Below are 24843 nucleotides of genomic sequence, written 5' to 3'. Positions count from 1 at the left end.
AAACTTTTTTAAAAAAGTATCAGATTAAAATAACTTTAAAATACATATGTGACTTTTAATCTTTTAATCTTGCAGATCTCTTTATTCTATCAAAGAGAAGTTTTTTTTTATATCAGGGCAATTAAGACGAATTCTGCTCCATAATTTGCAAGAATTTTTCTGAGCCCCATATGTAATGCCATGTCAGTAGAGAGGAGAAGGGTAAAGAAAAACAGCTCTCTCACATGAAAACTAGCTCTGGTAAATCTCCTGAAATAATTTAGTTCTTATTTCCATAAGCATAGTCTTTAGAGACTCAGTCACATTTTCAGCAAATCCAAAAACAAACTGTTTCTTCAGCTAGACATCCCTAACTTAATATTTTGAAATATGATACTGTATAATGTTTTCCAAAGTTTGAATATAGACCCAAATTTTAAAGTAACTGCTACCATTCCATCCAGCTAAGGAAAAAAAATGTACAGAATAATAGAGTGTGTGTAAGTGTGTGTGTTTATGTGTGTATGTGTATGTGTATAATGAGGGGAAAAAGTAAAATATTACTATAAAATAAAAGACTTAAGTGTATTAAATATCTGATAGTAGAAATGAAAATAGTTGAACTCAAGTTAACATTTTTTTGCCTCTCTGGCACACACCCAGCAAATGTAATTTTTCAAAGCTGTGATCATGCTAAGTCCAATGATATTTTAATGCTTCAAAAATATGAAGGGTAAGCATGTAATCTTTTTGAGATAGATGACATAATAGCATGCCATTTTAAAAACATCATAAGGAACTGGATGACTCTATCTGAATTATTTTTCTCCCTCTCTTTTCTCTCTCACACATGTCCCCTCACTTCCTGTATTCTGTTCACAAAACACACATTCTTCCTAAGGTTCTTTTGCTTCTCTGAAGAGCATGTGAGAAACAACAACAACAACAACAACAACAACAAACAAAAAAAACCCCTCAAAAACCATCTTTATGATCAACCTAGAAGTAGCCATTTTTTCCTCCTAATCTAGAGTTAGGAAGAAAGCTGAAGAGCCTGAGCAGCAGTCAAAACTTTGAGGGAGCAATGACAATAATATTGCTAAAGAGACTTAGACTATAGGTCATATCCTATTCTCTGCAGTATTCTTCAGACTTCACCAAAAAAAAATTTTAGCTAGACGGTCATAAAATCCCCTCAAATAAGAAAATCATTAGATTTATCGAGATTGGTGAGATTAAAACATACATTTATTTAGCACTGATTTCTTGGTGAATGCAACATATTATCCACCAGCATTAGTCACACAGTATCCTTGTGCAAATTAGAAAAAGGCACCTTGTTCTAATTTGCACTTGAGTGGAGACATTCTAGTAGGCACACCTGGGTAGGAAAATGGCTTGCGAGTGGAGCTGAACTGAATTCCAACATTCTCTTGTCATCTCAAGCAGGAAGCCTCATGCAAAACGTAATCTGAACAACTGGACATGGGATCCTATTTATATGTATCTTTGTCTTTCATGCTTTACAAATCATAAGACAAAAATAACATAACTAGAACACTTATCTATAATCATTGCAGAATAATTTTGCTTCAGATGGAGAATGTTAGATTTTCTATAGCAAATGCCAAATTTACTCAGTATAAAATCAAATGATCATAAAATGATACTTGATACAGGTTCCTCGTAATACAGTTGTCAAAGAGCAACCAATAAAAGTCACTCTCCTTGTTTATACTAATAGGAGAATGGAATACTTACCGCCATCTTCAACTGTAAAATGAAATAAATCACTTGTGGCATTAGCTCCTTCTCTTAAAATATAGCATATTTTCATATCATCAATGTCAGCTAGAAAATAACCAAAGAACAAGATGATTAATTACTAAGGCAAAATTGGTGACTTGTGAATAAATTTTATTGGCTGTTACTTTTCTGTAACCATCTCCTTTTCCCAAGGAAAACAGTGCTATCTTATTTCTCATATTTCTAAGCCCCTTGATTTCAGCTGTCTTATAGAAATCTGATCCCTTACACAGATAAATAGAGTGTAAGAATTAAGTTATAATAAAAAGCAAGGTGTTTCCCCTTCCAATGGCATTTGCATGTTTATGCACCAAAGGAGCGACTGTCTAAATATGGAAAGTCAGGCTCCATGACAGGTGGAAAGAGAGATATTTTAAGGCTTGGGAGATTTCCTGGCATTACTGAAATCACACCCTTTGCCTCCCTGTAGGATTGTCCCTAAGAAAAAAGATGTTCCCCTACTCTCCCTTAAGCTAACTTTCTTACCTATCCTGGTTTAGCAGGCTGTTTTTAAGCAGTCCAATTTTTGAAAGAAAAAATAAGAGATTTTTTAAAAATCCCAGATCGAAATAACTATCATGACTCAAAGTCAGAGAGAACTTAGAACAGAGAGCATCTAATAAAAGCTAAACATTTTTTCATGGGGAAGTTATTCTGCCTCAGACGTGCTCTTTTTGCTGTTGTCTACTCCAGCTATCAACTTTACTGGCATAGTTTGTTTTTAGTATTGACTAACATATAATTTTTTAAATTTATTCATCCATTCTACCAGTTCCTCTCTTTAATAGTGCCACACAGACAACATAATAAAACAAATACTCTGTTCTGTGATATTCAACCAGACTGTTATTTGATCTGGGCCAATGAATAAAGAATTATTTCCAAGGCTACATAAAATCAAGATCATAGCTAAAAAATTGCTTTAACAATGGTATGTAATATTTGTCTCTTGTGTGCTCTTTGGCTTTTCCATCTCCTTAGACCTCTAATAAGTTTATGTTATGGAATTTAAAGGCATTATTTATAAAAAAGTGATTTTCTAAAAGACTAGTCTCAAGTAATACAAGGTATTAGAATCAACAAATTACCCCATACATGTCTATAGTTCCATTTTACAGATGTGAAGTGTATGCTGTACTTTGGCCCATACAGTTTTGAAAGGTGACTCACCTATAATCAGACATATGAGAAGGGGAAACTCTGATTTAATAGTTTATAGTAACTTTTTGCTAATAGAGATACTCAGAGGTGAAGCAACTTCAAATGTTTTATTCTCTCTTAGCATTTCATTTCTAACTCTACTCTAATTTCCTCAATTTCTGCCTTGTGTCATTTTTAGCTTTCTGCATGGCTACCTTTCCCAGAAGATTGAAAATTTCTGGGATTTTTTTTTTAGCTTAACTTCCCACAGTCCTTTGCCGAGGTTCTAATATTCAGTAAAAGATAAAATATTTTTCACTTAAAATAAAAGAGCCCTGAATTCTAGAGGACCACATTTGCATCTCTACCTTCCTATGTGTGATGTTTCTGAAGGATAAGCAGTAAGGCTCCCTGCACGGTTCTTAACCTATTTACTCTTATAACTCTTAGCTTTTACAACCTTTAATTTATCAGTAAGAAATTAAGTGAACTATACTCTGACTACACAACATTAACATAAGGACAATGTCCTCTGGTCATGTAGGGAAGATCCTTTTTCAGCATACCCCTTCCTTATTTAATTTTCTAAGAAAATCTAAAGCTCTATTATGAGAAAAGAAAAAAAAAACTGTTTAGTACACTCGTTCACTGTATTAATGTTTTCTTTAAAAAAAACAATTATAGTACTTAGTAGATAGATTTATTGAAAAAAATCACCATCTCAAAACTGAATGTTAATAAAAAATTGGCAGAGGATTTGAATAGACATTTCTTCAAAGAGGACATACAGATGGCCAATAGACATATGAAAAGATGCTTACTATCACTAATCATCAGAGAAACACAAAATAAAACCACAATGAGATATCACCTCACACATGATAGAATGGCTATCATCAGTAAATCAACAAGCAACAAGTGTTGGAATGGATTGTAGAGAAAAAAGAACCCTCATATGCTACTGGTGCGATTATAAACTGATGCAGCCACTATGGAAAACAGTTTGGAGGTTCCTCAAAAATTAAAAATAGAACTACTTTATACCCAGCAATTCTCCTTCTGTGTATTTATCCAAAAAAGTCCAAAACACTAAATTGAAAAGATATATGCACCCCTATGTTCAATGCAGTGTTATTTACAATAGCTAAGATATGGACGCAACTAAAGTGTCCATCAGTAGATGATTGGATAAAGAAGAGGTGGTACATATATACAATGGAATATTATTTGGCCATAAAAAGAAATCCCACCATTTGGGACAACATGAGTGGATCTAGAGGGTTTATGCTAAGTGAAAAACTCAGACAAAGAATGATAAATACCACATAATTTCACTTACATGCAGAATCTAAGGAACAAAATAAGTAAATAAACAAAATAGAAACAGACTTATAGATACACAAAAACAACTGATGGTTGCCAGATGGGAGAGCGGTTTGGAGTGGGGCGGTAAAAAAGGTGAAAAGATTAAGAAATACAAATTGATAGCTAACAAAACAGTCACAGAGATATAAAGTACAGCATAGGGAATATAGTCAATAATATTGTAATAACTATCTCTAGTGCCAGGTGGGTACTACACTAATCAGAGGAATCACTTTGTAAGTTATACAAATGGCTAACCACTATGCTGTACACCTGAAACTAATACAAAATAGTACTGAATGTCAACTATAATTGAAAAAGAAAAAAAAAAGGAAAAAGTAGAAAATCAAAATGGAAAAAAAATAAAAAATCCAAATTGTATTAAAAAAAAAACAATTTTAAAACCTTTTTTTTTTTTTTATTTTAAGTAAAGAGAACATGAATGCAGCTATGTGACAGTCAGGTGTCAAATTTCCCCTCCAAGTTACGGCATGCAATATTGATTAGCTGGAACAAACACTTCATTTTTTTTATAACTCTATTAATAATTCATGGTTCAAAAAGGGAACTTTTAAAAATTTCTAGTAAGTAAAGACTTTGATCACAATGCTATTATTCTACAGGTACCTCTAAAAATAACATAAACATATTATGTGTGTGTGTGTATGTGTGTGTGTGTGTGTGTGTGTTTGTACACTCACTTCTTAAGGCACAAAAGTATTAAAAGATAAAAATCTGGTAGCCAAAATATGTCATCTTCTTTAAGTAAATATCTAATTAGCTAGATTTTCTTCTAAATGTTAAACATGCATCAAATATATTTCAGTATACCTACACGATCATTCCATGGGATTAAAAAAAATATCTAAGTTTATTAACATGCCTGGAACCACACCCTGCTTTAAACTCTTTGGGGAAATGTCTAAAAGTGATTTATAAATTATCTCCCACATGAAAAAAAAAAAAAATCCAGGTACTTGAGACAAGTGATTTAGATGTAGGGTGGAGGGAGCAGGGGCACCTTGGCATAGAGGCAAAGTTTGAAATAACTAAATAATTTCTCTAATTTTCCTAATTTGTTATCTTTTCTTGATAATGAAATTTAATATGTTTTAGAAATGAATTATTTTGTTCTCCTATTGATAACTTAGTCAATTAATTTGAGAATAACTTTCTCTGACCACATGTGCTAAATTGACTTAATTCAGTTTATTGAAAATCCATCAAAATATAGTTTAGCTTATTCCTTCATAATAAAACAAAAACAGAAAAAAAAAAAGGCAGCATAATCCTGACTCTAGACACTACTTTCATTTCCCACACTGGAAGAACAGCCATGGTAGCTCTATGATAGAGCTTTCTCCACTTTTACTCATTTATCTAATCTCTATAAATAACTGCTACGAACCAAACTCCAGTCTCAACTTGTTCAAATGAGTGCTGTGTGGTTAAATACCAACAATTTTCCTAGTCAATACTTGAGTTCTTATTGGTACTTTATTTTTAAAAAGTAATCTTAAAAATTTATCTTTACTTTTTTATAATAAATATACAACTACTCTTCATTTACAAATGACCATAAAAAGTAATCATGGTGAATCCAAGTCAGTGGGAGATAAAACAACAATCTGTAATGAAATAGCATAATTTTAGGGCCCTATATTTGAGAAATGACAGTCTAATATTTTGAGCGGTTGGACTTTGTTTATAGAATTGAAATTAAATCATTTGTCTACCTTCCTTCAAAAATTCCTTTAAAAAAATTTCTAAAATTATTTTCCTTTTTCTGGTCAGAGGAGTGATTTGAAGTAACATTTTCTATACTCTAATATGTTCCTTTCATCGTCTTCACTTTCCATGAAAATAAACCAATCTAAGATTGCATGGCATCTCTAGCCTCAGAAAGCCTTCACACAAAAGTTTCCTGCTGGTCTAGCATGACACTTGGCACTCTGAGGTTCTCCTGTCCCTGCAGGCCCTAGCATATATTCAGGCTTTCAGCCAAGAATCAGGAGGTTGGAGTGTGGGGGTATTTGCCAGTATCTAAAACAGAGAAGTGGTTCACTTTAACACTACACAGTGACATCTATGTTTATTAAAACATTGGTTATCTAAGAGCACAGCAGTGTAGCATGAAAAGAACACTAGCACTGGGATGCCCTTGGGTTAAAACTCCATCTCTACCCACAGAGCCCTCACAGGGTAGATCTGGTTTCCATTCTGACACAGTGAGATTTTCATGAAAGGAGCCCAAAGTCTTTTGTAATGAAAGTTGCATGTTCTAGAGAACAGAGACCTAACTTCTAAGCCAGCAGGCTTGAATGGGCTTCTCCCTTCAGTCACTGAGTAACTCTGCATAGATCTCCTGCCCTTCCTGTCTCAGATTGTGTCTGCACAAAGAAAAATCAGGTTAGAAAAATGCTTTAGCCTCAAGAATGCAAATTAATGCAGATAAAACCAGTGTTTGTTATTGTGTTTGAAATAGGACAAAGGTCTAAAATGAGAAAATAATTTCCTCCTTATACTATTAATCTTGTTAACATATCTTTAAGTTCTTAATAACAAAGTGGATGCATATTTTGGTGACAGACATACTGTCTTCTTATACATCATACCTTCTAAAACTCTCACTTTGTGTGTATCATAGTAATATGCCTTGTACATATAATTTTTATAAATCTAGATAGATGTTTACCTCTTCTGTCTTTGGACAAGTGTTTGTCATGAAATATAAAAATTACGAAATTTACAAAGTAGAAATATATCTTTTTATTTTCATTACAAAGTTTCTAACAACTGTATCGGTATTAGAACAATGCTCTAAAAATTAATCAAAGTAATATAAATTTGAAGGCTCTGTTTGAATGACATGTGATAATAATAATCTGAATATATAGAATTTAGAAAGCATATCTCTCTCTAAGATGCTAAAATGCTTCATAAACAATTTGCAGGAAGCAAAACAGCCTGCTCAGAGGGCAGGCTGGCAAGCAGAGCAGAGTTGGAAAGCCTGCTTTTTGATTTACCAAAGTCTGGCTCCCACTTTGGCAGCAAACTTTGCTGCTATCAAAACGCATCAATACTCTCTCTAATAAAGGTCACTGTAGTGGGACATATGACAAGAAGGGAACTGTTCTCCCAAGAAAGAGAGTCCCTGAATCCTTTCCTCCCTTTTATTTCCCTTTCCTTCCTGTCTCTTGGACTCCAATTTGACGTTCTATTTAATAAAGTTTTCAGCAATAGACATTTCCTCAGGAAATAAGACCTGGAATGCCCTTTTGTTATAAGGAAAGAAAACTGAACCATACCTTGTGTAAACTGAGTGACACTGTGGTTGCCTTTGCCAAGGTTGAGGAGATATCCATGTTGAGGGGCCTCTGTAACAATAAACCTAAGAGAAAAATGTAAGCTGTCTCTGTCTTCCGCTTTCAATATTTTGCTTGTGAACATGAATCCCAAGTGGCCAGTGGCCAGAGTGCGAAGTGTAGAGGCCCCTTTGTTCACTGCAATTTGGGGGACACTATCATCAATAGCTAAGACCTGGATCTTCATCACTTGGGGTCTTCTTGTTTCAAATACTGTATCAGGAAAAACATAGAATTCTGTATGGGAACCATCAGTTACCGTGAAGGAGAAGCTGTCTTCACTTGACTCAGTGCCATCATGCCTGTAGCTGATTAAGTTTTCATTCAAGTCTTGCTTGGTAAAAACCATGGCAGGTCTGGTATTGTTAAGTAGGAGCTGACCATGAACAGGCATCTGGGTGACGGTGAATTTTAGGAGTTTGTCAGGAGTATCTCTGTCTTCAATAGTGAGTTCAAAAGGAGTGATCAGCTTGTTTTCACCTTCACTGACGACCAGGTTATGGACAGTGAGCACGGGCTTTTTATTGTCCACATCACTAATAGAGATACGGAATGTCCGAAAGACAGGGTTACGTCCATCGGTGACCTGAAACTCAAAACTGTCCATTTTTACCTCATCATCAGCTGTGTGGATGTAGTAGATTTTGTTGCCAGCCAGTTGGAGTTGAGTGAAAGATGTGATGGACACTCCAGCTTGATCTGTGCATTCCAAGAGGCCTCTCATGGGAGCCCTGGTGATGGTAAAAACTAAGTTTTCATCAGGACTGTTCAAGTCACTAGTGCTCAGTAGGTCTGTTGTAAGGGTGACTTTACCACCTTCTTTCAAGGATACTCCCTTACTTATTACATCGGGGAAGACAATGTCAATGCTCCCAATAGATACATAAAAGTAGCGATCTATGAGGGCATTTACTCCATCAGTCACATCGAACTTAATTAGATCCCGAATGCCCTCTTGCCCAAAATGGACATACTGAATTAAGTTTCTGTCCACTTCATCCTGGGTAAAATTCATGCCCAGTGTTATATTTTCAAAGGCACCTGTAGGTTTTTGTCTTTGTAATAGGCCATGTCCTGGCCCATAACGAATAATATAAACCAAGGATTTGTCTTCAGAATCTAAATCAGTTGCCATTAATATTTTGTTGTTTATAATTTTGGTTTCTCCAATTTCTATGTCTAGTCCATTATTAATGGCCATTCTAGGGGTCTCATCATCGACAGGGATAACCATAATGAGGACCATCTTTTCCACAGAATGCTTACCATCTGTTAGTTTAATCACAAAACTATCTTCCTGGGTCTCAGAGTCGTCGTGCTCATAAATAATGCTGGAACTCTCTATGATCTGGTCCAAGGTGAAACTTTCAACTAAAACTGTGCCATTTATCAGCTGGTTCATGATGTGACCATGAGTAGGAAATTGAGTAAGAGTGAAAGTTAGATCATCCGGGGGAATATCAGCATCAGCAGCATTGAGAATGGGCGTGTCGACCACCAGACTCATGCCTTCCATCACCATAAATTCTCTCACAAATATTTCTGGCTGTTCATCATTGGTGGGAATGATTACAATGGGGAAAAAATGTCTCTCTGAAAAGTTAATGCCATCAGAACAACGAAATATAAATCTATCTTCCACAGGTTCCACTCCTTTATGGACACTCTGGACGTAGTTAATATGGCCCTGCCTGAGATCTTTCAGGGTGAAGGCACTTATGGCAATTCCTGCTCTTGATTTTTCAGAGCCTGGTGCTGGAGAAATGTTTTCTACATAACCTGAGATAGGCTGAATAATTATAGTGCACAAGATGTCATCATTTAGGGAATCAACATCTTTAGCATTTATATGCATTGAGGTTATAACACTTTTATCACCTTCCATTACTATAAACTGTTCACCCACAGAAATTTCTGGGGCCTGGCTGTCGACAGGAAGGATGGTCACCCATATGGTAACTCCTTGGATAGTATTGCCACCTATTCTCCATTCTTGAGACATATCTGACAGGCTCAGGTTAAAAGAGTCCTCTTTGGGCAATAGGCCTATCTCACCGCCGGTGTGGGCATAGACAATAGAGCCTTCCAGGATGTCTTTTTGGGTAAACTGCTCTGCTGAAACTCCATTGACCAGGATTTCTCCATGTAAGGGTGGATCTTCCAAGAGGAAAGTCAACATTAAATCATCGGTGCCCTCATCAGTCCCCTTGATAACACTGGCAGTGATTTCTGTAGCCCCATTTTCTAAAACATCTAGATAGGACCCCAGAGTACCTGCAGGAAGTCTCAGCATGGGCACCTCATCATCCACTGGCCGCACATTCACTCTCAGAGTGATGGGCACCACATGGTGTCTGTCACTGACCTCCAAGGAGCAGCTATCAGTCGGGGACTCATCCCCATTATGGTCATAGGAAATCCGACCCTGTTTTATGTCCTCCAAGTGGAAAATCCCACCTACGTGCAGTATCTGTCCAGATACCCTTATGTGACCATGTTTGGGTGCCTGTGTTAGAGTAAAAGAGATGTGGGCTACATCAGTGTCTACATCATTCACACGTAACTCAGACTCACTCAGGATGTGGTGTCCCTTCTCCTGAATAGTGAAGCCAGTGTTTAGAATCTCAGGTGGCTGGTTGTCCTCTGGCTGCAAGTAAAGGGTGAAGGTGCCTGGAGCTACATTCCCAGCTCGGTCCTCCACCTGGAATTGGAACTGGGCCACTCGGGCAGCCACTCCTAGTTCTTGATCTGGAGGTCTGTAAGCAATTTTATGGTGGTTGATCTGGGCTTGGGTAAAGTGGGTCACCACAACAGAAGAGTTGTCAGTCAGGACCAAGGTGCCCAATGGAGCTGGTGAGTGGTTTTCATCTGTGTCCATTGGAGGCTGAGTCACTGTGTAATGTAGTTCTCGGTCATCTGTGTCTAGGTCAGTATAGCGCAGCCACTTCTTCCTTAGTGGTGTTATCTGGGATTCCTTCACTATCATCCGAAGGGGACAGCCACTGCCCAATTCTGGAGGGAGGCGATCCACAGGATAAATGCGAATCACAAACCTCTGTAGCCCAGACTGATTAGGGGGGTCATGGTTATCCTGGACTCGAAATGTGAACTGATCCATCACTGGCCCAGGTCTATGGGGCCCAAAGTGCTTATAGAACAGCCTCCCTTCCATTATGTCCTGCTGCTGCCACTCTGTCACTATTTTCTCATAGAATACTCCCTGTTTTCTCCAAGGGTTCCTGATAAGGTCCTCTACCTCATGGGGAGGATGTGCTTGGCGGAGAAGCAGATGCCCTGTAGTTGAGGGAGATTCCAGCCCAAAAAGCAGCAGAGAGTCATCTGAGTCCATGTCAGTTGCACTTAGAGCAAAAGGTAGGATGGGCGCTGTTTCACCCTCTGACAGTGTCAGCCCAGTGTTGGCATTGAGGACTGGTGGCTGGTCATCCACAGGTACTAAGGTGATAGGGAACAGAAACTGAACCTGGTGTCTGCGTCCTCCATCCACCATTCGAAGCACCAGATTGTCATTCAGTGAGCCATCTTTGTCATCATGATGGTAAACTACCTGGCCAGCTGCTAGCTCAGCTGCTGAAAAGGTCTTAGGGGCAGATTTGCCACTGGAGGCACCTAGAAGGACAAGATGACCATGCTGGAGCCCAGCCACTACCTCTAGCTGCACTGCCTCTAGGTCATCCTCATCGCTGATGACCAAATTTTGTGGTCCACTGCCTGCAGGGCCTGTGAGGGGCCGAGACTGGCCCTCATAGAGAATGAGGCCAGTATTCCGAGTGACTACAGGAGCCAGAGTGTTCATGGGCTTCACCACCACCATGAAGGCAAAAGGATCTGAGGCTGCTCCTTCCGGGTCCACTACCTCTAACTCCAATTCAAAGAGACGTTCCTGGTTAGAGTCCTCAGAGGGTGGCTGGTAGGCAATCTTCAGGAGGCTCAAGTCTCTCTGTGTAAAGGAGGAGAGGGGAAGACTTCGGTCATCAGTGCTCACTAGGTAGCCCTGGCCAGGCTGGAATGGAGAGGTGAGGTTGAAGATCAACAAGTCAGGGGTTGACTCAGCATCCTCAGCTGCCAGCATGTCTGGGGTCAGGGCAGTCAGTACAAACTGGTCCACCTCCATCATCATCATGGCCACAAAACTGGGCTTGGGTGCGGTGTTCTCGACCCCTCCTCGGATTCTCACCAGCACCTGGAAGTGCTCGTGTTTCAAAGCAGGGCTGCCCACAGGAGACCCTCGAGAGCGCAGCTCCACCACCATGGGCACCCAGTCCCTGTTTGGTGAGCGACTGAGGGCTGTGTGGCGGTACCGCACACCTAGCTCCTGGAAAGCTTTGCAGTCCATAAGGAGAGGCTTCTGGGCGCCCCTCTCACTGTCGCGTCCTGGGACCTGGGGATAGTGGAGGAGTTCCCCATAACGAGGCAGCGCGCCCAAGCCAGACGGGATGCCCACACGACACTCCTCAGTCTCGGGCTGGTAGGCAAACTCCAGGCTCCGCGCGTCCAGGGCATTGCTGGTCCCCAGCAGCTCCTCCACGACCAGGGGCAAGTTTCGAATCACAACTTCCAGCTGAGTGAAGACTACCTCCACCTCTAGCACCAAGGGTAGCACTGCCGTCCCTCCCCCAGCATCATAGCGCAGCTGCAGCGGGACGCGATCTCGCGACGGGCTCCGCGCGCCTAGGTGAGAGTAGCTCACCTCTCCAGGGCCAAAGTCGCACGGGAAGCGCTTGGGACTCAGGTGGCCGGGTCGCTGGGCCAGCGCATCGTTATCTAGCACGGTCACCGCGCAGCGGTCCCCTGGCTGCACCTGCAACACCAGGTCGTGCAGTGGATCCAGCCAGACCTCACGGCCAAAGGGTACTCGGAGTCCACGGTTCGCCATCACTATAGCCTCTTCGGCGGGGACTCCTGCAACCCCCACGAGATCCGAGGACAGCAACGCCCTACCAGGGGCATCGGGCTGTGCCCGAACGCGGCTTACCAGTGACAGGAGGAGCAACAGCAGCAGTATCAGCCGGACCCGCGGCGGAGGCGAAGCCGTCGGTTGAAAACTGATGCATTTGGCTGCCCCGAGCGCGCAGGAGGCGATCCTGGGGGCCCTGGCTGAGTGCATGGTCTAGGTGTAGGGCTCCGACAGGTCAGCCTGAGAGCGCGCAGCCAGTCCCTGGGCAGAGAGCAAGATACTACTCCGGAAAGAGCCAGGAACTCCGCTCTCTGTCTGCACAGGGTTTTGCTGTAGCGGAGGCTGGGCCAGGAAGGTGGAAAAGTTGCGTGGTGCGGTCTGGACTGTAGCTGCAGCAGAGGACAAGTCCTTATGGCGCGTCGGCCTCAACCACTCGCTGTTCAGGGTCGCGGAGAACTGAGTGGCACCACTCCTCTTTCCCAAGTCCCGGGATCCTGGGCTTTGAGGGAAATCCCTCCCCCTGCACCCCCTTAACTCTCGTCCTCCAGGAAACCAATCGTTGGTCCCAGAAGGAGGCCCGGAGTTGTGGGTTGGATAGAGATTTCTGCCAATCAGCTGGTAGAGGCGGAGGCGGGGAAAGCGCCGAAAAGGGAGGAGGTAGAAGACTCAAAAGACTGTCTTGAAAGTGAGGGAATGCGAGGCCTGGAGCTGCCCTCCCTTGCTCGCGCTCCACTCTAGGCTGCTAGGGCTGCTGCGCTCTGGGCTGTTAGCCGCTGGGCTAGATTCACTTCTTCAGCAGCCTTCGATGCAGAATTACCCATTTTAGCTCCCATCCCCCAAAGTCAGTGGAATCCAGCGTAAGGGGTTCTCACCGAAACTTGCAAACCCAGGAAGAAAATTATATGCAGTGTCGCTTGAGTTTGAATAGAAACCCGGAGCAGTTTGCAGTTTGGGAGGAAACTCTAAAGGCATATTTGCAAAAGGACAGCTGAAATAAAAAGACAATGGTGGAGCAGATTCCTCCCCACGCGGCCGTTTCCTCGTAAATTACAGTGGGGTGCAGTCCTTGGATTGCCGAGTTTATAACAAGCCCCTCCTTTACAAAGTTCACAGAATAAAAGTAAAAAAAGGGTATTTGGAATGCGTGAGAAATGCAGTCTGATAGTAATCGCGGGACTAGCACTAAAGAGTACGTTTTAGGGAATGTAGCCCCAGGCTCTTCCAAAGCCGGCGCTGATGTAGCTGTCATTAGAGACGTTCCTGTTGTCCTCGCAGTAATTAAACCAAGTACAAACTAAACCCATTTGTCAGCATCACATTTCTTTGCATGCCAACAGAATTAATATCCGGAGGGAGAACTAAAATAGATCATTAGCTCGCATTTCAGTCAGCTGGTTTTCGAAGTCAGAGCTTTATCTCTTCCTGCCCCCTTGTGTTTGTCTGGTTTTTGAAGTGTGTAGATTCCCTGAAAGATTTTCTAACTACCCTTCCTCTCCCGTGCCCCCCTCCCCCAAAGCCTTCACAGTTAAAACTCGACCATTTTCAGATTAGTTCCTTGAGCAGTCTTGCTTATACTGACCAAAATGCTTCATTAGGTAATGTTCTTTTCTCTCCAAAAATAATAATCAGATTATTAATTGGACTATAGAATTGGAACAATGGTCATCCTGCCCCTTTTCTGCTTAAAGATAGTTTAGATTTGGGAAAGAAAGAAGTGTAAGAAACTTATGTCCTTTTAAATTTCAGCCTAAAATGAAGATATAAGATGCATATGTGGGCACTTTTCAGTAAGAAGCATTTATCCATTTAATCCTTTTGTGACTTTGGCCTGATCTCCTCCAGTCCAGGATTTTGATCCCTTCCTGACACACGGAGACCTATTTCCCAGGCCACTGCCTCTGTACATAAGCGTTACTGGGTGATATTAAATTGTGCTCCAGGAAGCCTACTGGGCAGTGTCTGTCCCTGGGAATCAAGAGGTGAAAAGTTCTGAAATTTTTCAAAAAGAAAAAAGGAGAGAGAGAGAGAGAGAGAGAGAGAGAGAGAGAGAGAGAGAGAGAGAGAGGAGAGAGAGAAACTTAAAAAGAAACACTCATCTAAAAAAAACATTTAGTTAATTAAATTCATATTGAGTTTATTCTACATATTTTGTACTGTGGGGGAACTTTTAACTCCCCTTTACAATTGATGAATACATTTCACAATTTAGTGTAAAATAAACATTCAGGAACATAGAAGGGATGTGGCCAATATGATCAACATATGAGAAAACCCCATTCAACTCTTAATTTCCAATTTGCTTTAGCATTCTTATTTTATAGCTTATGCTTATTTATTATTTCATATAGAATTCAAATTGCAGTGAAAAGAAAAATCCTATTATTTCCTTTTTACAAGTAAAACAAATAGGAAGATGCCAAGTGAAATAGAATATCAATTTCAGAATACGATGTTTTATATATGATATTTCAAATTCTGGGTATGTGTTTTAATTGAAAAATGACAACTGGAAATGGCCCTTATTCAGGCATTGTGACTCTGGGTGTGTTCTGACCAGAACCAGACCAACAGCCTGACTCCTATGGCTTCTCAAGTGGCTCTGGAGTTTTCCTTTCTTCCTTTTAAAGTCCAATTCTGACTTGCAAGCCAAAATGAAAAATAAGATCAGCATTTGAAATATGCATGAAGGACAGAGTTCTATATTTTGTTTTGTGGTAAGAAGAATAGAAGTCTCCATTTATTTTTAAGGAAATCAATAAACACATATTTTTTGACTTTTTAATTTAGCCTGCCTTGATTGAAGTGATGGAGTGATTCTTAAGAATTATTATTTTGGGGGGTAAATGTCTTATTTATTTGTTGCTGTTTTTTAAAATTACATAGAAAATAACATGTTGTTACATGCTTAAATATATTTTGCATTATGATTATTGATAAAATAGTGAATATTAAATTCTCATCGGAAAATAAATATTATTAATGATAATGTTCTGTGGTCAGAGGCAGTAGTTCTCATTCTTGTCAGAAAGACTGACTCTGTTAGTAAAAAAATGTGTCACTACTACTAATTTAGAAAACCGAACTCAGAGCTCATGCCCTTTACCAATGGATCAATTATTCTTTTTTTAAAACAGATAGAACAACATTTGCATTAATTGATGTGGGTAGCTTGCATTAAGAAACTTTTTAAAGAAACTATTAAGAAACTATTTTTTAACCAACAAGAAAACTAAAATAAAAATGTAGCAATATAAGATTAAATTCAATTTTACTCTGAGGATATGTGAATTTTCAAGATGGATCTATAATTAAGTGATACACATAGCATCACAAACAACCAGATTTTCCAGACAAAGCTATGTTCAGATAGGCATCTACTATGGGGAAAAAGAGAGAACACTGGACTGAGAGCCAGTTGTTATGAAGCTGGCTTTCTCACTTGCTTGCTTGGAACTTGGAGATGCATCTCTAAAAATGTGATTGGGGAAAAGTAGAAAAGGTGAAAATATTGCCTTGACTATCCTCATAAAGTTATTGAAAAGATGATATAACAAAATGTATATGTATTTATATATATGTATATATGCAAAGTGAAAATGAAAAAGAATGGTCATTGTTTTCAAACACTTTTCTATATCTGTAAATATACGGGTCTGTCTATCTATCTATTTATCTATCATCTATTTATCATCTATCTATCTATAACTGTATTCCAAATTTTTACAAATAAAGATTGAAAACTCTTAGTTTCTCTTTGATTCTTCTCAACTTGTTTTCTGGACTTATTTCTTAGTATTTTATTACCGAAAGACTGAAATATTTGATTACGTTCATAGTAAATAAAAATATGTTAATTATATCTGTTAAATGTTTTATTAGTTTTCCCCTCTTACTTGTATTTCCAATCTTTTTACTTGCCTCTTTTTTGGTAAAATTATTGCTAATTTTTTCTATTTTGTAGAAAAATCTCCCTCAATAGCAATACCCCTTTAAACTATGCACGTCTCTCTCTTTTTTTCATTTTTACAGCTTTATTGAAATATAATAGACTATTAGTTGTTCATTTTTACAGTGTATAATGAGTTTTTTCAATTATAGTTGCCTTACAATAATATATTAGTTTCAGTTGTACAGCATTAGTAGAGATCTATGTAAGTCACAGTGGTCACCCCAGTAAATCTAGTATCTCTCTTCTCCTTACATGTTTATTATCACATTGTTGACTATTTTCCTTATGATACACTTTATATCTTCATGACTATATTGTAACTATCCATGTGTACTTCCTAATCCTTTTGCCCTTTTTCACCATCCCCCCGACCCCTCCCATCAAGTGGCCCTCAAAATGTTCTCTGTATCTATAAGTTTGTTTCTGTTTTTGTTGTTGTTGTTATTTATTTTGTTCTTTAGATTCCACATCTATATGAAATCATGTAATTGTCTTTATTTGACTTCATTCAGCACAGTACACTCTAGGTCTATCAAGGCAATTATCTTTTTCTATACCCTTCTTTTTAGTCTCTGTGTGTCTTTAACTCTGAAGTGAGTCTTTTATAGGCAGCATATGTAGGGGTCTTGTTTTCTTATCCATTCAGTCACTCTATCTTTTGGTTGGAACACTTAATTCTATTCTATTTGAGGTACTTGTTGATAAATATGTAGTTATTACCATTCTTTATTCATGTTTTTGATACATGTTTTTTCTTCTTAAAGAAGTCCCTCCAACATTTCCTGTAATACCAGCTTGTTGTTGATGAATTCCTTCAGCTTATTATTGTCTGGGAAACTCTTTTCTATCTTTGGACTCTAAATGATAACTTTGCTGGATAAAGTATTCTTGGTTGTAGATCCTGGGTTTTCATTAAGTTGAATATGTCCTGCCAATCTCTTCTGTCTTGCGAAGTTTTTTTTTTTTTTTTTTGAGAAATCATCTGCCAGTCTTCTGGTGTTCCCTTGTAGGTAGCTAACTTCTTTTCTCTCGCTGCTCTTAAGATTCTCTCTTTGTCTTTAAGCTTTGACATTTTAATTATGATGTTTCTTGATGTGAGCCTCTTTGGGTTCATCTCTCTTGGGACTCTCTGAGGTTAGAGAAGTTTTCCATCATTATTTCTTTAAATAGGTTTTCAACTTCTTATTCTCCCTCTTCTCCTTCAGGTACTGCTATGATGCAGATGTTGTTACATTCAATTTTGTCCCATAGGCCCCTTAAATTATTATTATATTCTTGGCTTCTTTTTTTCTTACCATTCTGATTGGGTGTCCTTGGCTTCCTTACCCTCTGTATCACTGGTTCAATCCTCTTTTTCATCCACTCTTTTGATTCCCTCTAATATACTCCTCATTTCAGATCATGTATTCTTCATTTCTGACTTGCTCCCTTTTATAATTTCCATTTCCATTTTTATGTTTTTTTATCTCTTTGTTAAAGCTCTCACTAAATTCATCTACACTTCCCCTAAGTTCATTGAGCATCTTTATAACCAGTGTTTTGAACTCTGCATCTGTTAAACTGCTTGACTCCATTATTCCTGGAGCTGTTTTGTACTCTCATATGGTTTCTGCTTCCTTGTCTTCCCATTTTAGCTGCCTTTCTGTGTCCATTCCTATGTACTAGGAAAGCTTCTAAGTCTCCCAGTCTTATTAGCATGGCTTTGTGTAGTAGGTGTTCAGTGGCACACTCCTGAGAGGGGTTTAGCTGCAGATCAAGTTTAGCCCCAGCTTCTACCCTTTTGGGGCCACCTGTTAAGATTCAGCAAGCAATCCACAGATGCTTTCCTTACAGTTGCCTCTAGAGGCTATGCCAGAAACCGAGGCCAGGTGCCAACAGTGTGAGTCTTGGAGCTGGTCAGCAAGGGGCATAGGACTTGCCGAGGACACAAGTGGATGTAGCTTGGGTAGGGCCATGAGTTGGGGGAGTTGGAGTTTCAGGGAATACCCTAGGTCCAGTGACCTCTGTTATCCAGTTTGATGATGTCTCAGCTATGTCATCGCAAGGACTCAACAGAAGAGCAATGGATACTGGCAGCATTTATGCCCGTGACAAAGCCTCACCTCTGGCCCTCGATCCAACAACTCAGTGTCCCCCTGTAAGGTCCTGGTGCCCCCCGAACTGCTGACCTGGTGCTGGTGCTCATAGCAAGTAGGTTCATCACTGTGAAAGTCCTTTTGTATACATGGCCCCTTTAAGAGGGATGTCTGCAACTGCCATAGCCTCTGTCCCACTCAGCCGCTGGGGACCAAGTAGCCTCGCATCTTTGCCCTCTTCTACCTCCAACCATAGCAGAGTGATTTCTTATTTCCTTGCCTAGGGTTTCTGTTCATCTAGGCCCCAGGTGACTCTGCCTGCTGTTTGCTTCATGTTTCCAGCACAACTCTGATGTGGTCGCAAGAGATGGTAAACATAGCCTCTGTCATCTATACCATTTTGCTAGGTCCTCACATCTCTCTTCTTCTGAATGATCTATTTCAATTTTCTTACCAGATTTATAAACCTCTTATAGGGTGACTTTTACCCTTCTAGTTATCTTGACCACAAGTCCCTCATTCTCAGAAATCAGTCACTGAATTGGAGAGAATCTATTTCCAGCATTTTTTTCACAACTGTCCTCTTTCCATTGCTATCATAGTCCTAGTTCAGTTTATCATTATTTTTCATTTAGATTTCTTAAAATCCACTGCTGTTGCATTTGCCATCATATACATTACTCTAGACGTAAAAAAAAAAAAAAAAAAAGGTCTATATTTTATCATAGTATTTTGCTAAAATCTTTTCTGGCTTTCCATTGCCTATCAGATGATATACACTCTTTTCATCTTTATATTCCATGTTAAACTACACACTGTTTTGGGATTGAACTTACTGTCTTGCTTCTAAGTCTTTGCTCAGCTAACATTTTTGCCTTGACTTTTAGTTCACCATGCTCCTTTTACCTGCTATGTTCTCCTTATCTACCCATGGGAATCAATCAGAAATTCGAGGACTATAAGAACTTTATAGACCATTTACTGTAACTTCCTCATTTCATAGGTGAGAAAACTGAATCAAAGAGTTTGAGATCTAAGAGTGGAATTGGAAAGGAAAATGATTTCTGACTTCTACTGCAAAGCTACTGTCTGTATTCTACCTTAAGCTCCATTTCAACTTTTAAGGATGATGTCAAATACTCCCTCTGCCATGGACTCTTCATTCATCTACTCATCTTAGTGCAAGCGATGCATCTTTTGACTCTATTTCACTACCCTCTTCACCCTGCACCTCATACCCTGCTGTATTTCTCATAAGGGACCACTCAATGTATATAGTGTTATAGTCATCTGTTGTTTTTGTAACCTTCACTATTTGAAAGCATCCTGAGCACACAAGAATGAATCTTGCTCATGCTTTACCTCCATAAACACCTTAATAAATACTCATTACATGAAATTAGATCACATTTTATTCTTTCTCAAGGAATTTCCCTTGAAACAACTCAGATTTCACAACAGTTTTGCAAGGTAGCCAGGTATATTATTCAGTTTTCTTAGAAATAACAGAAACTGACTTTGGCTGAATTAAGCAAACAGAAAATAAAAAGATATTGGGTAGCTCTCATAATTTCTGAGAAGGTGGTATGTACCATAACACTCAGAAATGTGAATGTGAACCAAAAAGCCTAAGCTTCCAGAAACAAAGTTTCTGCTTGGTAATGGTCTGTTGGAAATGGCACTGCAGCCATTGCTGGACACCAGACCCTGAGAGCAGCTCTCCCATTAAGGCCAGCACTGGGTATGAGTCAATCGCTCTGCAACCACTGCCTCTGCTGTTTGGCTTCGGGATATCACTGTAGCCACAGATAAAATGAATTTTCTCTCTGTCACTATAAATTCAAAAGTCCAGCCAGGACTGGATTATCCAAGCTTAAGTCATGGTCCCACATCTTTGTTGCCAAAGGCACTGGGGAAGTGTGTTTCTGGCCTTTTTGGTCTCTTGGTATTGAGTGATTAGCCTATCACTAAAATTTATACTATGGGAATTTCTCACTTAGAAGAAAGAAGTTCACATTTGAGGGAGCCAAATACAATCGCTGTGCAGCGTAACTGATTACCATTTTATATTTGAGAAAACTGATACATGGCAGGGTTCAGTAATTTTTTCAAGTTCATACAATTATTGACAACCAGAATTAAATTGGATGAAATAAAATTAAATAAATTAGAATTCGAGTAGTCTACTATTTGCTTTTTTTTCTACATTCTGAAATATGCTATTTTATACTTTTAAGAAATTTTAAGTCCAAGTCACTGTGGCTGCATAAGCCTGAGCTGAGCCAGCAATAAGAACTCAGTGCCATTTAAGGTTTTGCATAAAAGCCTGGGTTTGACTCCTTTAAAAATAGTTTCCCCAAATATTTGACTGTGTCACATTAAGTTTTTTTCTTTAAAGCTAGTGATCCTGGGGCATTAATATTCATAGATTTTTCACCTGCAAGTTTTCAAACAGAACTCAGAATAAAGTGGAATTTAAACACCGTTTACATAAGAGATCACCACTAAGCTGAACCCAGAACTAATCAAAGAACAAATAAAGTAAAAAGCTCTTATCTTATTGGGATTTAAATTAAAAAAATATGGAATGACTTCTGTAGATTTCTTACAGCAATCCTATTTTTAACTCTTATTGCTAGGCCTCTATTGAAGGACTTATGGTGGCCTTGGGATATATAAAGTGAGATTTAACAGAAGACCCTCTGAAACAGTACTCTCTCCTGCCTACTTCTCACATGAATTAAGTCCTGTAAAACAGAGTAATCTAAGGGATAATTTAAATTAAAAAGAAAAAGATCAATCTAATTTTAATATGAGATGAATAGTACACATACTTCTAGAGGGGAAAACGATCTTATTTTAATAGTTTCAAACCAGAGTTATAAAGTCATTAGCTAGAGAAACAGTCTTAGGAATAATCTAAAATAAATCAATTCTTGAGAATGGTTTCTTTGGTAGGTCACTTATGAACTTCCAAAAATATTGTCTTTTCTTTTTTATTTATGAATCAATCTCTAGACCCCATTTTCAGCAATTTTCTAGCCTTGGCTTAGAAAGATGCCAGTGTCCTGCCTAGGATCTCAAGTCATGTTCCCAAATTGTTCTCGCAAGGCACAGCCCTGTTATTTGTAATAGGGCCTCCGAAATCCAGTTCCCCATCCCCTGGCTTCCTATCTAGATTTCAGCATTTAACTTTCACCTAAGCACAATAGCTTTCTTGGATTTCATAACTGGTAAATTTCTGAGCTGGCATTTGAACCCAGGTTGTATACTTCCAGTGACTGAGTTCAACTAGACAATCTTGCCTGTCAACATAGTGCCTCCATTATTTGTATCTCTAGGATATTGTAAAGTAAAATATGCTACGTTATCCAGCTAAACATATTTTGAAACAACACAAAGAGATTAACTGAAAAGATCCCCAGCTTCATTTTTATCTCTTAAATTCTCAGAAAATCAAATAAAACAACACAAATTAAAAAAAAAAATAGAAAAGCTAAGTTATGGAGGGTTTGTTTATACACTGCTACCACACTTGTTGGAAAGGAATCAGTTTATTTTTAGTATATTAGTTCCCAGTGAGATATTTTTATTCTTTTGAAATAGTTACTGTAATTTTAAGAATTTATACTAACAACTAATTCAAAGTTGAAATAAACTCTATATAAATAAAGATGTTTATGGTAATATATTAATTTAAAAAGTTACGAAAGAGCCGCTCCAGAGGTGAAGATGCCGCTTCTGAGTCTCCTGGCAGCTTCTGTTGGGTCAGCAGCATGAGGGGCTTGCGGCGTTGCGGGCCCCTCCAGGCCCGTTGCGCTCAGGCTCAGAGGGCCAGCAAAGCTCCACTCCGTTAGTACGGGGACCAGGGCACCGTCTCAATGACGACTCCACCTCGCCTGTCTCCAGTCATCGCGAGCAGACAGCATCGTGAAGCATCTGCCTTACTTCTGCCCTGGCCAAGTGTTGGGCTTTGGCCACATCTCCAAACAGTTGGGCATCTCCACAACTAACTTTCCTGAGCAAGTAGTAGATAATCTTCCAGGGGATATATCCCCTGGCACTTACTATGGCTGAACAGTGTTGGAAGTGATGTTCATAAGATGGCAGTGAGCATAGGATGGAACTCATACTATAAGAATAATAAAAAGTCCTTGGAAACTCATATCATGCATACTTTCAAAGAAGACTTCTATGGGGAAACTCTCAATGTGGTCAACAATGACTATCTCAGATCAGAAAAGAACTTTGATTTTTTAGAGTCACTTGTTTCAACAATTCAAGGTGACATTGAGGAAACTAAGAAACAACTAGATTTACCAGAATATTTGAAACTCAAAGAAGACAATATCTTCCAGGTTCCTAATAACAAAATAATGAATGGCCACTGATGAAAAATCATCTTATTTATTCACTCACTGTTTTCTAGTATTTTACTGCTCATGACTATGCGGTCTCATCTTGATTATATTTTAAATATCAAACATTTTCCTACAGCTCTGAAATAGTTTAAATAGTACAATGTATTTATCATTTTATCCTTCAACTATTCAATTAAACCCATCATGCTATAGTACTAAAACAATTTATTTTGAAAATCAAGGTTTTTTAATGTAATATGTTGATTAAAATTTATCAATAGAAAGGCCTTAAGTGCTATATAATGGAAATCATATTTATATAGCTATGGGTAGAAAGGCAAGACACTAGTATGAGATGAAAACTAAAATTCTCATGATAAAATATTGGTATGCATGTACTTCTATAGCATATGTTGTTCAAGAGAGAAGGCTTATAAACGTAAATGTATTAAACAGAAGTTTATTATAAATCTAAGGGAGAAAATCATACTTTGTATTTTTTACATTTTGGGCATTAATGTATTATTATAAATATGAAGGCTTGTAAAATTTTATGAGGTCAAATCATGTTGTGTTCAATTTTGTTACAGCTTCCTCACTTCTACCTATCACTTTTTTTTGTCTTTTAGAACATTAAAATTAGTGTTTTTAGAATTTCTAGGTCTCATTTTTGTGTTGTATTATACTTCTCTCTTTTTAAAAGTAGATATTCAACATTTTTCTTGACTTTGGTTCTTTTCTCTTTTAAACAATTGTTAGTGTCAGGTTTTTATTTTCCATTAGAATATCTTATGATTTGCAAAGGATTGCATGTATCTCTACCATTCCATCCCTTCACTATATGAATATATAAGTGCATATCTTGCATTGTAGAAGCACCCAAAAGCTTCGTCTTTAGCTTTCGTCAAAGTTTAACTAAACATGTAGCAGTTCATTTATATATACTAGTTTCTTAAAGAACACAAAATACTCATTTTTCCAGCTAGAGAAACTATTTAAGACCCAATGAAACTATACAGTACAAAATTATTTTTTTATTTCTTTATTTTCTTAGGGGTGACATAGATTAATAAAATTATACAGGTGTCAAGTGTACAATTAATAATATGTTATCTGTATATTGCATTATGTGTTCACCACCCAAAGTCAAATCTCCATCCGTCACCATATATTTGATCTTCTTTACTCTTATCCACCGCTCCGACTCCTTCCTTTTTCTCTAGTAACTACTAAACTGATGGTGTTTCTGAGTTTGTTTTATGTCTTATTTGTTTGTTGCTTTTAGATTTATATTTCACATATGAGTGTAATCATATGGTTCTCAACCCTTTCCATCTGACTTATTTCACTTAGCATGATTATCTCAAGATCTATCCATGTTGTCACAAATGGCAGTAATTCATCTCTCCTTATGGCTGAGTAATATTCCATTGTATATATTTACCACATCTTCTTTATATAATCATTTATCGAAAGATACTTCAGTTGTTTCCATGTCTTGGCCACCGTGAATAATACTAGAATGAACATTGGGGTGCATATATCTTTATAGACAAAAGTTTTCAAATTTGGGAGGGGTAAATATCCAGAAGAAAGATTGCTGGATCATATGGTAATACTATACTTAATTTTTTGAGAAACGTCTATACTGTTTTCTATAGCAGCTGTATCAATTTACATTCCCACCATCAGTGTATGGGTGTTCAACAAATGCAAATTGATCAGTGTGATATACCATATTAACAAAATAAAGAATAAAAATTATATGATCATACCAACAGAGGCAGAAAAAACACTCGAGAAGGTACAGCATTCATTTATGATTAAAATACTTCATGAAATGGGCATAAAAGGAAAGAAACTTAACATAATAAAGGCCATATGTGAC

The 24843-nt window shown here is 38.4% G+C and overlaps 1 protein-coding gene and 1 pseudogene across 2 annotated transcripts in view; one reads left to right on the top strand and one right to left on the bottom strand.

The window, feature by feature from the left end:
- The window catches only part of FREM2 (FRAS1 related extracellular matrix protein 2), a 271893-nt gene extending 258839 nt beyond the window's left edge, over positions 1-13054 (bottom strand). Inside the window, exons 1-3 of one of the 2 annotated variants that reach the window (XM_023526177.1) lie at positions 12649-13054; positions 7599-11613; positions 1741-1830 (exon numbers count right to left, since the gene is read on the bottom strand). In XM_023526177.1, the coding sequence (XP_023381945.1) occupies positions 1741-1830; positions 7599-11613; positions 12649-12780 (4237 nt within the window). In that variant the 5' untranslated portion in view covers positions 12781-13054. Of the gene's footprint in view, positions 1-1740; positions 1831-7598 lie in introns of both variants that reach the window. The other variant, XM_011385559.2, reaches the window with a different exon arrangement.
- Positions 13055-13721: 667 nt separating this feature from the next.
- Positions 13722-22985, top strand: LOC105309423 (annotated as a pseudogene).
- The last annotated feature ends 1858 nt before the right edge of the window (positions 22986-24843 follow it).

This window comes from Pteropus vampyrus, unplaced genomic scaffold, assembly GCF_000151845.1.
Source record: "Pteropus vampyrus isolate Shadow unplaced genomic scaffold, Pvam_2.0 Scaffold737, whole genome shotgun sequence".
Classification (NCBI taxonomy): domain Eukaryota; kingdom Metazoa; phylum Chordata; class Mammalia; order Chiroptera; family Pteropodidae; genus Pteropus; species Pteropus vampyrus.
This window is presented reverse-complemented; position numbering and strand designations above follow the sequence as displayed.